General features: G+C 40.2%; 1 protein-coding gene across 1 annotated transcript in view; it reads left to right on the forward strand.

Moving 5' to 3' along the window:
* The window catches only part of GRXCR1 (glutaredoxin and cysteine rich domain containing 1), a 317,107-nt gene that overhangs the window by 300,190 nt on the left and 1,950 nt on the right, over positions 1-14,967 (forward strand). The window contains exon 3 of the mRNA XM_047798806.1: positions 8,563-8,628. Coding sequence (XP_047654762.1) covers positions 8,563-8,628 — 66 coding nt within the window. The remainder of the gene's footprint in view (positions 1-8,562; positions 8,629-14,967) is intronic.

The raw sequence follows: 14,967 nt of genomic DNA on the forward strand, positions 1-14,967 counted from the left end.
TCTTAATTTTATAGCCAAGAAAACTGAGGTTTTGAGGGGTTAACTGCCCAAGCTCACCCGCCAAATAAGTAGCATAGACAGGACTCATTGTGTGGCTGAGCCCACAATTTAAACCCCAGTGCACGGCCTTCCCAACATATCTTGTTACTCATATGATTTCCTTCCCCTTAGGATTAAAGGAAGATTATCAACATCCTTGTTGTCTTGTTCTAAAGACTTAGAGTAAATGCACTCAAACAGGATTCAACCCTAATGGAATGAAAGGGGTCATCTGATTCCCTGCTGGTTGGGCTCCTTATTTTCTGTTTTCCTTTGTTCTTGCCCCTTCTCTGGCCTGCTCTGGGCCACAGAATGGGAAACTTTACAGACTGTGCCACACAGATGCTTTTGCCCTGTGTAGGAGGGCCAGGGCATGTGGAGAAAAAGGAACCCTGGTGTACTGTTGGTGGGCATGTACATTGGTGCTACCACTATGGAAAATAGTATGGACGTTCCTCAAAAACTAAAAATAGAACTATAATACAATTCATCAGTTCTACTTCTGGGTATTTATCTGAAGAAACCAAAAACACTAACCCAAAAAGATATATGCACTCCTATTGTTTATTTCAGCATTGTTTACAATAGCCAAGATATAGAACAATCTCAGTGTCCATTGATGGATGAATGGATAGAGAAAATGTGATATATTTATAGCTGTATGTATGTGTGTGTGTGTGTGTGTGTGTGTGTGTGTGTGTATAGCCATCAAAAAGGAAATCTTGCCATTTGTGACAACACAGATGGTCCTTTATGGCCTTATGCTAAGTGAAATAAGTCAAACAGAGGAAGACAAATACAGTATGATCTCACCTACATGTTGTATCTAAAAAACAAAAAGAAATGCAAACCATGATATGTAACCAAAAAAATCCCCCCAAACTTAAATAGACTGATGTTGCCAGAGGTGGTAGGAGGGAGCAAAATGGATGAAGAGGGTCCAAAGGTGTAAATTTCCAGTTATAAAATAAATAGTCACAGGATATAATATAAGGCACTGGGACTATAGTTAATAATACTGTACTGTGTATTTGAAAGTTGCCAAGAGGGTAGATCTTAAAAGTCTTCATCGCACAAAAAAATTGTGTCTGTGTATGGTGATGGATGTTAACTAGACTTCTTGTGATCATTTCACAATATACATTGTTGTACATCTGAAACTAGTAAAGTGTTATATATGTCAATTACATCTCAATGAAAAAAACCTCAGTGAGCTTAATTACTGCATTCTAGGAATCAATTTATGCTGAGAAAGCTTTGTGACCCAGTAGACAACAATCTTAAATCTATTAAATACTATAGTAATCTGGTTTATTCTATGTCAACCCTCAATACTATCATTTTTTTAGCCTGGTGACTTGAGAGCACTTTTAGATGATTTGACAGTAATTTTAAATGATTAGGAGAGATGGCCTTCTGGCACAGGAAGAAAAGGGTATATATTCCCATGATCATCTATTTTGATGATAAGGCTCTATAATTAAAAAAAAATCAAGATTGGCCTCCACAGGAGGTTGTTCTTTACAACTACACTAAAAAAATTAACTACGTAAAACTAAAATCCTTGTCTTTGGCAGGCATTTCTAGCACCCAAAGCCTGTATTATATAACTGCACAAAACAAATCAACTGGTTTAGTTAATTTTACACTTAATTCTTCCTGCCAGGGACACAGGAAAACTGTGTTCTTTAGAATGAGATTATCCATGGGAGGCTTTATTGTGCTGTTTAAGACACTGGTGGGACATTGCTGCAGCTGCTTTGAACATTTTCCAGGCCTCAGTGTTTGGTGTAGAATTCTGGGCCTTCAGTGGGGTTTGTTTATGTGTGGAAGATCCAGAGTTGATTCCTGAGGTCAATCCTGACTTTGTCAGCTGGGCTCAGGTGGTGACCCACCTCCAGAGTTCATGTCACCTTCCATTTCTGGGTTGCGTGGCAAACACAGCAATGTACATTTCCTGAGCACACCCTTTGGCAGGCATCCTGCTAGGTGCTGGTTCTACTCCTTAAATGCCAGCTCTACCATCTGCTCTCCTGATTACACAGCAGAAGGATCCTTTAGCAGCCAGCACTAGGCAGTCCTAGCCTCTCAGTCCTCATCAGAATTCAGCTTCCAGTGGTTTGCTCTTCATTTCCCATCAAGTGCTCGGCTGAGAGAAGTGATGGTTAGGGGCTGTCATTTACACACTCTTCATCCTGCTTGCTCCTTTAGGTACCTGGCATTCTATCATCAAAGCACAGCAGCTTGGTCCCTTGCAGGATTACCTCCGCTAAGGTCATTTTGACTCATGACCTTACTTGTTTTCCTTTCCAAATTGACAGTCATTACACGAAATTGTCATCTGGAATTTAATAATGTATTTACTATAAAAAGGTGAAAGGCATACATACGGCAAATACTACTGAGTGTGTATAGTGCACCTCACGAAGTGCTGGCCCTTAAAGAAGTCACAGCCCCTATAATCACTAATGGGCTCGCTGTGCAGTGGGGCAAAGTGTGGTCCAAGAGCACAGAGGTGGGAACGACTGACTTTTGTCTTGGAACATTGGAGAGATTTCATTCAGAATGTAGCATTTCAATAGGGTTTGGAAGGATGTATAGGAGTTTTCCAGGAGAGGGTGGGGAAGATGAAGAAGCTTTGGGTAAAAGAATAAAGCATTTGGAAAGGCATACTACCTCATGCAAGGACCTACTATATCCAAGAGAAGGGGAGAAATTCAGAGCATTGGGAGTTTTGGTATTACAGGACAGGGCTGGAAAGCTTGGTGCAAAAAGATAGTGAAAGCCTTTGTAAACTGTGCTAAGGTTTCATCCCAGACACTCAAAGATACAATAAAATATGGAGATAAATAAATGCAGGGAGGCCTCTAAGTGGCAGGGAAGAGGAACTTGGTTCAAGCCAGCAGGAGAGAAGAAAACTTGTACTGCTTGATTCAAGAGCCTTTTCTTGATGATGCTTACCTGGAGACTATATTTTTACAGTTAATGAAAAAGCAAGGATTGTTGATTATATCAGCCAGTTCATCTAAAATCTTATGTAAGGCTTTGCATTATTTAGTCTACTGTGCTAAGAAAAAAATTGTTTTAACAGAGGAGTTGGCTTAGAATCAAATATGAGGCTCAATCATAGCTATCATTTTGAGATTTACCTAGGACATTTCTTCCTAGTCAGTGTTTATTGTATTATGTCATAGTATGGACCTTTTATTGCAAACTGATTTTTTAGTAAGGCAAAGTGGTCCATGGCTGAATTTAAATAAAAAGAAAACATAATAATATAGATAATGTATCTGTATATACACACACTCCATATATATAATGTATATACACATGTGTGTTTGGTTTTGGTTAAGGACTTGTTTTTTTTTTTTTTAGTTCTTCTAGGCTCCTCAACAGTGGAGCTCTGCTTTCACACATTAGTTTCCATGTAAAATTCCAGAGCCTGAATACCAGCATGGAGATAGTTAATATCTGTGTGTGTGATTTTAAATAATTTTGTATTTGAAAAATACTTAAATATTTATATTTATTTTGATTTTTGATGATGATGTTTGGAAACTCTTAACCTAGCAACTCTTTTTCCGGGGATCTAGAAAAGTGTGATAAACCCAAGCGTGTTTATTCCAACCCCATTGTTTTATGCAACTTGTTAAGATAGTTTGCTTTGTTCTGAGGCCTGGTATCTTTACCTCTATTCCCTCCAGGGCACCAAATCAAAATCTGATGCAGAATCTCATAGAAAGTGTCATTGAGCATAGCTTTTCTCAAAAAAATGGGGACCCCCAACGGGACATGTACATGTAATATTTGGTAACCTTATTGTACTCATTAATCTTCCCTCGTTCTATCTCTGTGCTCAGTTAACAGCCATTAAAGACAGCGTCATCATTACTTTATGGGAAGAAATTTCCCTTACCTTCTCAAATAGGTTACATTTACCTTATTATTTGCTTCCATAGCATCATGTACCAATGTCTCTTTTGAAGTATTTATGGCAGAGGAGTTGACATTTATTTGTGTGATCTTTTGCTCAACATCTGTCTCCTCCAAAGGTTTGAGTCTCTTCTTTGGTAATACGTATATGAGGAAAGGTTATGTAGACTGTCTTATCTTTGAGAAGCTTGTCACATGTAAAATAAAGTGGCTGGTTCACATGTCATAGCTCACTGCTCAGAATGTTAAGGTGGGACATGTTGGCTGAGAATAGAGCTAATTTCGTACAGTGAAGGTTAATGAATGAGGTCCTTTCTTGGCATATTGAAATAACTGAATAAGGCATGGTGCTGAGATAAAGAAATTAAAAAAAATAAATATAAAATAAAGGACTGGGCTGTTCTGTAGCTTATCTCTGTTTGGAATCATTGCAGTGAAAGCTCTCCATCCCTTGACCCTATTGGGCACCAAGTCAACAGAGAGCCCTACCCGCAGACTGTCATGTTCCCCAGTCTAGGAGTTATCTGTACTATTTTCCCATTAATGCAGTTATATTTATCAGTGAGAAGGCAGCATGCTGGTGCAATGGAAAGAATGTAGGTTATGGAGTCAGTGTGACCTGAATTCAAGACCAGTCCAGGCCTTGTATTGAGTAACTGAAAGCCCTGGGGTGGTATCTTCCTTTACTCTCTTCAAACTTTGGTTTCTTCATTTAGAAACTTGCAATAAAAATGCTTACATTGCACTGATGATTAAAACCACCAATGTCTGTAAATTCCTTCACACATCATTATTGTCATTATTTTCAAGAAGGTATTAATTTTCAGAACAAAATGATTCTAAATTCATTGAAAAAAATATGCTAGAAATATTTCCATAGGTATCTTGGCAGTCTTGATAAACTATGCAAATCAGAGAATGATAAATTAATTTCTACTTGTATGGGATAGAATATGGAGTTATGTATAAAAAGTAACAAACTCACCCAGGACATTCTTAGCCAGATATCAGTCAGGAAAGGATTATTTCCTAAGAACATTGCTAATTAAGGAAATACCCTCTCTTTTGTAGACACAAGGGTTTCATTATAGGCCAAGTAATAATTGGAAAGCTCTTGATAGAAAACTGTAGGGCATGAGAGCTTTAGAATATGTAGATGCCGTGCAGACTGGTCCCATTGAGAGTTACCCTGGAAAATGTCCCAAGTCTTAGGATGGGAGGAATCCAATTTTTCCCTAAAACTAGGCTGAAATGCCCATCCTGCTGCTGGTGCTGAAGAGCAGAGAGGATACCATCAGATTTCCTTGTCCTCCCTGCACTTAGGTTCAGCAAGGCCAATGTCAAGGAGATGTGAATCCCTGTGGTCCCAGCATGTGCCACAGGGACCAGAGGACTCCTCCGCAGGAAACCAGCTGGGGGCTGGCCAGGTAAAGCTGTGAGCAGAGGCCACACTGAGTAGGCACAGGGAGAGGGATAAAGGTACTCGGTGCCCAGGTCCCTGTTACAGAACTGAGTGTTCCCCACCCTAAGCACTTGGTACACCCACTGTGTGCCAGACACCCGGCTGTCTCTAAGAGCAGCATCTCTCACGCCTTTAGGTCCATTGCTGGATGTGAGCAGAACCTGAGGTTCTCTTGCAACTTGGAATCTGCTCCTGTGGTAGGGAAAGGGCTGGAATGATCGGCTGTGACAGAGCAAATTTCTTTTCTTTTTTCTTTTTTTTTTTTTTTTTGGTCTTTTTGCCTTTTCTAGGGCCACTCCTGTGGCATATGGAGGTTCCCAGGCTAGGGGTCGAATTGGAGCTGTAGCCGCTGGCCTACACCACAGCCACAGCAACATGGGATCTGAGCCGCGTCTGCAACCTACACCACAGCTCATGGGAACACCGGATCCTTAACCCACTGAGCAAGGCCAGGGATTGAACCCACAACCTCATGGTTCCTAGTCGGATTTGTTAACCACTGCGCCATGACAGGAACTCCAGAGCAAATTTCTAAGGGCATCGAGACAGCCCTTTTCTGGCTGTACATGGTACTGTAAAAGCAGACTAAGCCACCTTGCTGAGATAGGAACGGGGCGGGGAAGCAGATGTGCCATAGCTGCTTTGGTATGTTCGTATTCTGTGCAGTCACTGGGGTACATTTTCTTTCACTGAAGAAAAATGTGTCCCATATTCGCCTTATGGCTTAGTTCACATATGAAATTCCCCAGAGGCTTTTCCCATTTTAGCTTCCCTAACTCATAAAAGAAATAGAATGTAGCAAAAGTAAAATATCACCAGTTACTACCACCTTTTAGGCTTTAATGTTTTCTTTTGGTGCTTTCCTTATTTTGTCCTCACTTTGAGTGTGTCACGTCTGTATTCCTGGCCAAACCTCGGACAAACAGAAGACTAGAACCTACCTTACAGGACTACATGTGTCCTCTGCAGCCCTGCACATTCATTCTCTGTGCTTTTTATGTTTTGTTTTGCTTTGTCCTAGGGCTGCAGGTGTGGCATATGGAGGTTCCCAAGCTAAGGGTCGAATCAGAGCTGCAGCTGCCGGCCTACACCACAGTCACAGCAATGTGGGTTCCAAGCCATGTCTGCGACCTACACCACAGCTCACATCAACTCTGGATCCTTAACCCACTGAGCGGGGCCAGGGATCGAACCCACATCCTCATGGATCCTAGTCGGGTGTGTTGCTGCTGAGTCACAATGGGAACTCCCTCATTGTGCTTTTTGCTAGATCAAGTTGACTTGCCTGATGGTGATTAAGATAATATGATTTAGATACAATAAACTGAAGTAAATGAAACCCAGAACTAAAGGCTCCCTGCCAGAATTGCCTACCCTGTCTTAGAAACGTCACCTCATCTTCAAGGTCCAGATCAAATGCCACTAATCATAGAAAGTCTTCTCTGTCCTAAGCTGATCTTTTCTCCTCCCTGCTGTGATGTCCTGGCTCTTCCTCTTTCTGCATCGCTCACTCCCATTGTCATTTCCCATTCTACGTTGTGGGTTACTAGGTCGTGTGTTTACATAAGAGTATATCATAACCTCCTAACACTAGTGCCTTTCTTTTTTTAAATGAGTCCTTGTGTTTTCCACCTGCCTCAGCACAGAGAGAAATCCATGAAGGATTTTGTGTGTGTGTGTGTGTGTGTGTGTGTGTAATGATGTTTGTTTTCTTATTGATTAATCAAAAATGGATTAAACCCATACACCAGCCCTCAAAGGGATGTGCCAGGCATATGATGTGAAAGGCAGAGATAGTCTCTGCCTTTGATTAGAAATGATTTTTTCCTTCTTCCTCTTCTGTGGGTGCATGTTGGGAAGTAGAAAGGGCGAATGTAAGAAGAGGCTAGGAAGGAAAAATGGGGTCGTTTGAAGAAACAAGATGAGTGTTGCAAAGTACATACATTGCCCCTGTTCTTGCTTTCACAGTAAAGTTTTAAAAGTTAAAAACACTGGCTCTGCAGTAAGTCCCTGCCTGTGTTCACATTCCCACTCTGCTTTCTCTCTGGGTGACCTTGGGATTATTATTTTAATCTCACTGAGGCTCAATTTCTACCATGAAGAGAACCCACCGCATCAAATTGGATGATGTTGGGTGCCTAGCTCACAATATGTGCTTGATTACTACAGGCAGTTATCAATTTTATTATTATTATTCATGCATGACTCTAAAGAGGCCATGTCCAGGACTGTTTGGATTAGTGCATAGGCAGCCCAGGCTCGGAATTTGCTCAGGGATTCCTTTCCCAGGTAGCTGGCTTAAGCCCCCCGAACAACTTCGAGGGGTGTGGCAGAGCCTTCCACCTCGATCTCACAGAGGTAGGCTTCCTAGCACCCACCTCTGCTGGCAGCCCTCTTTTCACCCACAATTAGCCTTACTAGATGGCGGAATATGTGAAAGGAAAGAGAAGTTGCTTCTCTTTAGCTTCTTTGTTCTAAGCTTACTTAGAACTGAAAGGAACCACATGTCTGTTCTCCAAATCCATGATTTTCTTTTCTGTGGTAGGGTTCATTTGTGCCATATATTAGATTCCAGATATAAGTGATATCATATGGTATTTGCCTTTCTCTTTCTGACTTATTTTGCTCAGTATGAGAATCTCTAGTTTCATCCATGTTGCTGCAAATGGCATTATTTTGTTCTTTTTAATGGCTGAGTAGTATTCCATTGTGTATATAGACTTGTGATATCCAAGGGGGAGGGGGAGGGAGAGGGATGGATAGGGTGCTTGGGGTTAATAGATGCAGACTATTGCCTTTGGAACGGATTAGCAATGAGATCGTGCTGTGTAGCACTGGGAACTATGTCTGGTCACTTATGATGGAGCATAATAATGTGAGAAAAAAGAATGTATACATGTATGTGTAACTGGGTCACCATGTTGTACAGTGGAAAATTGACAGAACACGGTAAACCAGCTATAACAGCAAAAAATAGAAATCATTTTATATATGTATATTTAAAAAAAGAACTGAAAGGAAAAATCCTCTTCCATATTTTGTGGGTTAAACTTTCCTGGCTAGAACTTCATTTTCTCAAATACTAACCACATGGATTTTCTTTCTCTCCTACCCTCTCTTGTTAATAGGGTGCTGAGAAAATTTTGTCAATGAATGAATCAGGAGAACTGCAAGACCTCTTAACCAAAATTGAGGTAATTGTGCTTTTAGCAACTTATTTTTAGTAATGAAAATGTTCAACACATTCTGATTGTAATTGAGTTTCCCTAATTGAATCCCCCCCCACACATCTTCTTACAAATATGCAACAGGATACATATGGCAGTTTTAATTGGCTACCACCTGCCGTTAGGTTTGCTCCAGCTAGAGTGACTTCAGTGTTAAGTGTCTAACAACCTGGAGGTATGAGGTGAAAATGCCAGTCGGCTTTATTTAGAGCCTAATTCTCCGTAATAGCGATGTTGATGAGGTGTTTCAAGACAGGCCATTGTCTTGAAGCACATATAACATTTTTTTATTGAAATTAGTTAATGTTTCCCACGGGCTAGCTCATCAATTCTAAGATTACAGAAAAAAGGTATTTCTTCAACAGTGCCCCGTTTAATTTGGTTCCTGTGCTGATAATTACAACATCTGAGAAATATTTATTCAGATGTAGGATGTATCACATCAATATGCAAAGAGAAAGCTCTTAATACTTCTCTGCTCAACTATTTTATCAGCGTATTTCTGATATATACGTAAATATATAAAATCGATAAAAATATATATCTGTAATTGTCCAAATGGGGACAGCTTGAGAGTGAAAAGAGTGCATTAATAAGTATTCTGGGACAGTGAATATGAACTAAGACTTTCCCAGGTGAACTTTGCAAACATGGTTATGAATATCCATGTGCCACAACCAGCTCTATTTGGTCCAGTCTCCTTTGCCGACCTCGTTTCTGATTCTCACGTCATGGTTTGTGACTGCCATTCCTTTGTGCTCACTGCTCTGTCTGCCCAGCCTGCTATCATTCTGATTTCTCATTTCCTTCCACCATCTCATGGCCACTCTGAAGTATCACTTCTTCCTCGCATCATTCCTGATCTCTGCCACCTGCACGTGCCTGTATCCCTCTTCTTGTTGGGTACTTATCTATGTCTCTTGATTTGTATTCCTTTTCTTTGGGTATTTGATTCCTGTCCCCAGTGACCCATATGCTCCTTGGTTTTAGGTATCCTGATTTATTCACATTGAAATCTTGCCTCAAAGGATGAGGATGCGTACTTGATAATCCCAAACTCCTCTCAGCAATAAAATCTGTGTGCATGGATTCATTTCTTTCCTTCTGTCCCTTTAATCTACTCCAATTCCATGAAATCATCAATTGGGGTTACTGTGTATCTTTTTTTTTTTTTTTTTTTAGGGCCACAACCAAGGCATGTGGAAGTTCCCAGGCTAGGGGCTGAGTTGGAGGTGCAGGTGCCAGCCTACACTACACAGCCATGTGGCATCTGTGACCTACACCACAGCTCACCGCAATGCCAGATCCTTAACCCACTGAGTGAGGCCAGGGATCGAACCCACAACCTCATGGATACTAGTCGGGTTTGTTACCACTGAGCCACAATGAACTCCAATGTGTATCTTTTAAGTGACTTAACTTGGTTAATAATAATGGGTGTTATTTTTTTCTCTGCACATCTTTTATTTATACAAATGATGTTATGTAATACACCTAATTATATTTCAAACTATTTTCTCCAGGCACAATGCTTTTAAGAACCACCTATATGAGCATTTAATTCATTTCTTCCAACTTCTGCATGCTTCTCCCTGGTAGTACTGTAGAATAAAACTTTATTGGATGATGGAAATGTTTTTTATCTTTACTACCCAAAGTAGTAGTCACTGGCTGCGTGTGGCTGTTGAGCACTTAGAATGTAGCTAGTGTGACTAAAAACTGAATTTTTAATTTTATTTAATTTTACTTTTAAATTAAAGTTCAAGCAATCATGTCTGGCTGATGACTCCCATTTTGGACAGTGCAGCTGTATGGAGCCCCACTATTCTTTTCTTTTCTTTTTCTTTTTTTAGTCTTTTGTCTTTCGAGGGCTGCACCCGCAGCATATGGAGTTTCCCAGGTTAGGGGTCGAATTGGAGCTGTAGCTACTGGCCTACACCACAGCCATGGCAACTCGGGATCCGAGCCATGTCTGCCACCTACACCACAGCTCAGGGCAATGCTGGATCCTTAACCCACTGAACGAGACCAGGGACTGAACCCACATCCTCATGGATCCTAGTTGGGTTCATTAACCACTGAGCCATGATGGGAACTCCTCACCCATTATTCTTAATCTACTCACTTTTCCATTGATGAACACCCAGGGTTCCTCCAGCTCCTCCCTCAAACAAACCATGCTGCAAGGGGCAATTCTGAACATGTTCCCTTGTGAGCTTCTCTGCGAGCAGGAATTGCTGGATAACAGCTTAGACATAGCCTGAGGTTTTCGGGTACTGCCAGGTGGCTGTCCATTATGGGTGGGCCATTCAACCTCCCCACTGGTTGAGAAAATTTTCCTATGTTCCCACCTTCCCAGAAAGGTTTTACATTGTTTTCTAATTCTCTCTTTTCTAGTTTTTGCCAGGGTTGTAGATAGAGAGATTTAGTGCCCTATAGTTTTAGTTAGTGTTTTTCTGAGAACCATTGAGCTTGGGCATTTCATTGTATGTTTGTAAAATTTTAACATTTCTTCTCTAAGTTGTGTATTCCTATCCTTGCCCATTAAAAGTCTTGGAATTGTCTTTGTGGTGGTGGTTGTTGATTTTCAAAAGTGCTTCAAATTCCAGATATGAATTAGAAATGATATGATATGAACTTTTTGTTGGTTTTAGTCATTTTCAATATTTTAAGCTTTTTCATGGTGTCCTTCATCCTAAAGAAATCCTCTGATATAATCAAATCCATCATTTTGTTTGTGACTTTGAACCTTTATTCATGAAGTGTCCTTCTATCTTAAGCTCACAAAGATATTGTCCTCCGTTTTCTTCTATTAACTTTATAATAATTTTTTTCATCTATGTCTTCTGTTTATATGGAATCCACTTCTACTTTCTTACATGTGGTAAATTAGCTTCCCAACATACTCTATTTAATCTATTATGTCTTTTTTGCTTTGTTGTGCCAATTTTACCTTATAATAAATCCCACTAGTCTCGGGTCTTTATCTGAACTTTCTAATTAGTTCCATTGATCTACTTGTTCCTGTTGTACCAATATCATACTGTATTTATTTTATTTTATTTATTTTATTTTACTTTACTTTTGCTGTACCCATAGCATGCAGAAGGTCCTGGGCCATGGATTGAACTCACGCCATAGCAGTAACCCAAGCTGCTATAGTGATGCCAGATCCTTAACCCACTGAGCCACACAGGAACTCCTAATAGCACCTTTTAGAGTCTTAGAGAGTCAATGTCCCTCATTACTCTTTAACGATTGACGATTAACTTAGCTATTCATGGACTTCACTCCTTTGCGTCCATAATTTCTTAATTCTGGAGCTTGATAAATACCACCATGCTATATATTAATCTCTCTTTCAGCTCAAAGAATTTTGGAAAGATTTTATTCTTTTCATTAAGTCTGTCTCACTTCTACAGCTGACATAAATAAGCCACAAACATTTAAGACTCTTCTTAATGTTGAAATACAATGGTATGGTACTGACTTCGACCATTAATAGGAGTTGTAAGGTGCTATAACTCTGTTGGGCTGCTTTGCCCTTGTAGCAAAACTGTAAAGAATTTGTAGCCATCCAAGAAAGCCCTAAACTCTGCCTGTGAGGGAGCTGGTGTTTAAGACAAACTAACTTAGGCAAAGAGATTGGCCTGAGAGAAGCAGTTGGAAGAACCAAGAAGAGTGGATAAAAGACAAAATTCATACCCAAACCATTTCCATTCTTCTGGATGGCTTTTGGCAATGAAACAGGAGTTAAATATTCCTGAAATAGAAAACACTGGAGTCCTTACTAAATAACAAATAACCTGCTTAGCATTATGTGGTTGAAGTTATTGAAAAATCACAGTAATTCTACAAGGCAGATTCTATTATTATCTCTGTTTTGCAGATAAGGGAATGGAGGCACAGAGGCTTAAATCACTTGCTCAGGACCTTACAGATAGTGTTTGATTCATGATTCTAATTAGCCTGACTCCATGCTCTTACCTATGAATCTATGCTGCCATTACTCTCAAATTAAGTGGCATGTAGGTATCTGGGAAAGCTGATCATAGACCCAGGTGAGAAGATTACTGGGAAGTAGGTGGAGTATTTTCATCCAGGGAACAGACTAGAGGAGTTCCTGTTGTAGCTCATCAGGTTAAGAATCCGACTAGATACTCCTAAGGATGTGGGTTCGATCTCTGGGCTTGATCAGTGGGTTAAGGATCTGGCATTGTCATGAGCTATGGTATAGGTCACAGATGTGGCTAGGATCTGGTGTTGCTGTGGCAGTGGCATATGCCAGCAACTGTAGCTCCGATTAGACCCCTAGCCTGCGAACCTCCATATGCTATGGGTGTGGCCCTAAAAAGCAAAAAAGAAGAGGTATTTAAATAAAATGACTATTATGAATAATAGAAATTGGTTGCATCATGTGACCACAAGCAATTTAGCCTGAGGCAGCAGTTAATAAAAATCTCTTCAAATAAGGATTTATCAGTGAAACTAATAATTACTGACCTTATTTATAAGCTACTACGTGCCAGGCAATATGCTACTCACTTTCCATGAATTCACTCATTAAATTGTCTCAGCAACCCTTCCAGTAAAGACAGATCTCACCATAATATTGCATAGATTCTGAAGACAGTATTTTAGGATGATCTTGGTCTAGTCGTGATTCCCTTTATAAAGGGTAATGTGGCTTTTAGTATTTATATATTCACTTCCTTTTAGGCAATTGACTTGTTCTGACTCGTGGAGAAACTACTATGAAACAGCAGACTTATACATTTAACCATTGATATTTTGGCTCTTCGAAATTAATATTTCTAAGTCATTTCCAGGCCCACGATATAGGTAATGTTACCAAGCCCAACCTGGGTCCACTTGCTTAGGCAGAAAAGCCAATCTTCTGACACTGGGTTGTGGTGAAGGAAAGTACAGTGTTTTTTGTAAGATGACCAACGTGGGGCCAAGCAAGGAGTAGGAGCAGCCCATGCTCAAAAGATCTGGAGTCCCCAGTAGCTTTCAGAGAAGGTATTTTAGAGACAAGGTGAGAGAGAGTGTCACAGGGTGCCTAATCAGCTCATGGACATCCTCTGTTTGGTGATATTTCATCAATATCATCAACCTTCTGTTCCAACCCCCAGTCTGGGGTGGCAGTACTTGTGGTCAGCATACAGTTAACTTCTTCCACTTGGGGGAGGGGTGGGTCTTAGCATCTGCAGAACAACTCAAGAACATTACCCAGGAAATTATCTTTAGCCCTTGAGAACTATAATTATTTTGTCTTGCCTATTTTCCTTTGTTTCTGCATTTTCTCACTTCTCTGATTAAATTTGCTCTTTGGAACTCAGGGAAGGCCTAGGAGGCTAAAGCTTTTCTGCAGACAAGAGGTGGGGGGACAGAGGGTAAGGAGGGTATGTCTGTCCCCAGGAAAGTCCTGCAGGGTCCTGCTCATTTTCAATAATTTCTATTTTCATTGCATTATCATTTTAAATTCTCAGTGTTAAGATCCCAGTGAGTGACAAAGCTGGAAAATGAACTGAGGAAGCTTCCTAGCATTCGCATGCATTCTGGCTTCATTGTTCTTTGCTCACCATCCCAAGTATATTTTATGGGAAAACCATATGTTATTCAAGAACTTGAAAATATTGCAGTGTGTTCATACTGGTTGTTAAGATATGGAAATAATTTATACTGGTTGGTAAATAGCTTTGCCCTGTGATTTGATCCCCAAGCATCTCTCCTCTTCTCTGTCAGTAATTCCCCTATATGGTTGACAGATAAAATAAAGGATGCCCATTTATATTGAAACCTCAGGTAAATGATGAATAATTTTTTTTTTGTCTTTTGTCTTTTTAGGGCTGTACCCATAGCATATGGAGCTTCCCAGGCTAGGGGGTCAAATTGGAGCTGTAGCTGCTGGCTTCCACCACAGCCAAAACAACACGGAATCTGAGCTGCATCTGTGACCTACAGCACAGCTCACCTCAATGCTGGATCCTTAACCCACTGAGCGAGGCCAGAAATCGAACCCACGTCCTCATGGATGTTAGTCAGGTTTGTTAACCACTGAGCCATGATGGGAACTCCAAATTCCCTTATATTTCAGACTGCACTATTTTTTCATCAGTGTTTTTGTTTTTACTCAGTTTTTTTAAAGATATTTTAATATCATGAAAAATTATAAGCCTAGTACATTATTTTTTGGTCAATTCTTGCATAAAGACATGATAAAACCCACCTACAAAAGAAACTAAATTGCTCCATATGATTTAACTTTTTTGGAAGAGCTTTGAATCTCATTGTTTGTGATTC

The sequence above is a fragment of the Phacochoerus africanus genome, chromosome 10 (assembly GCF_016906955.1).
Source record: "Phacochoerus africanus isolate WHEZ1 chromosome 10, ROS_Pafr_v1, whole genome shotgun sequence".
Classification (NCBI taxonomy): Eukaryota; Metazoa; Chordata; class Mammalia; order Artiodactyla; family Suidae; genus Phacochoerus; species Phacochoerus africanus.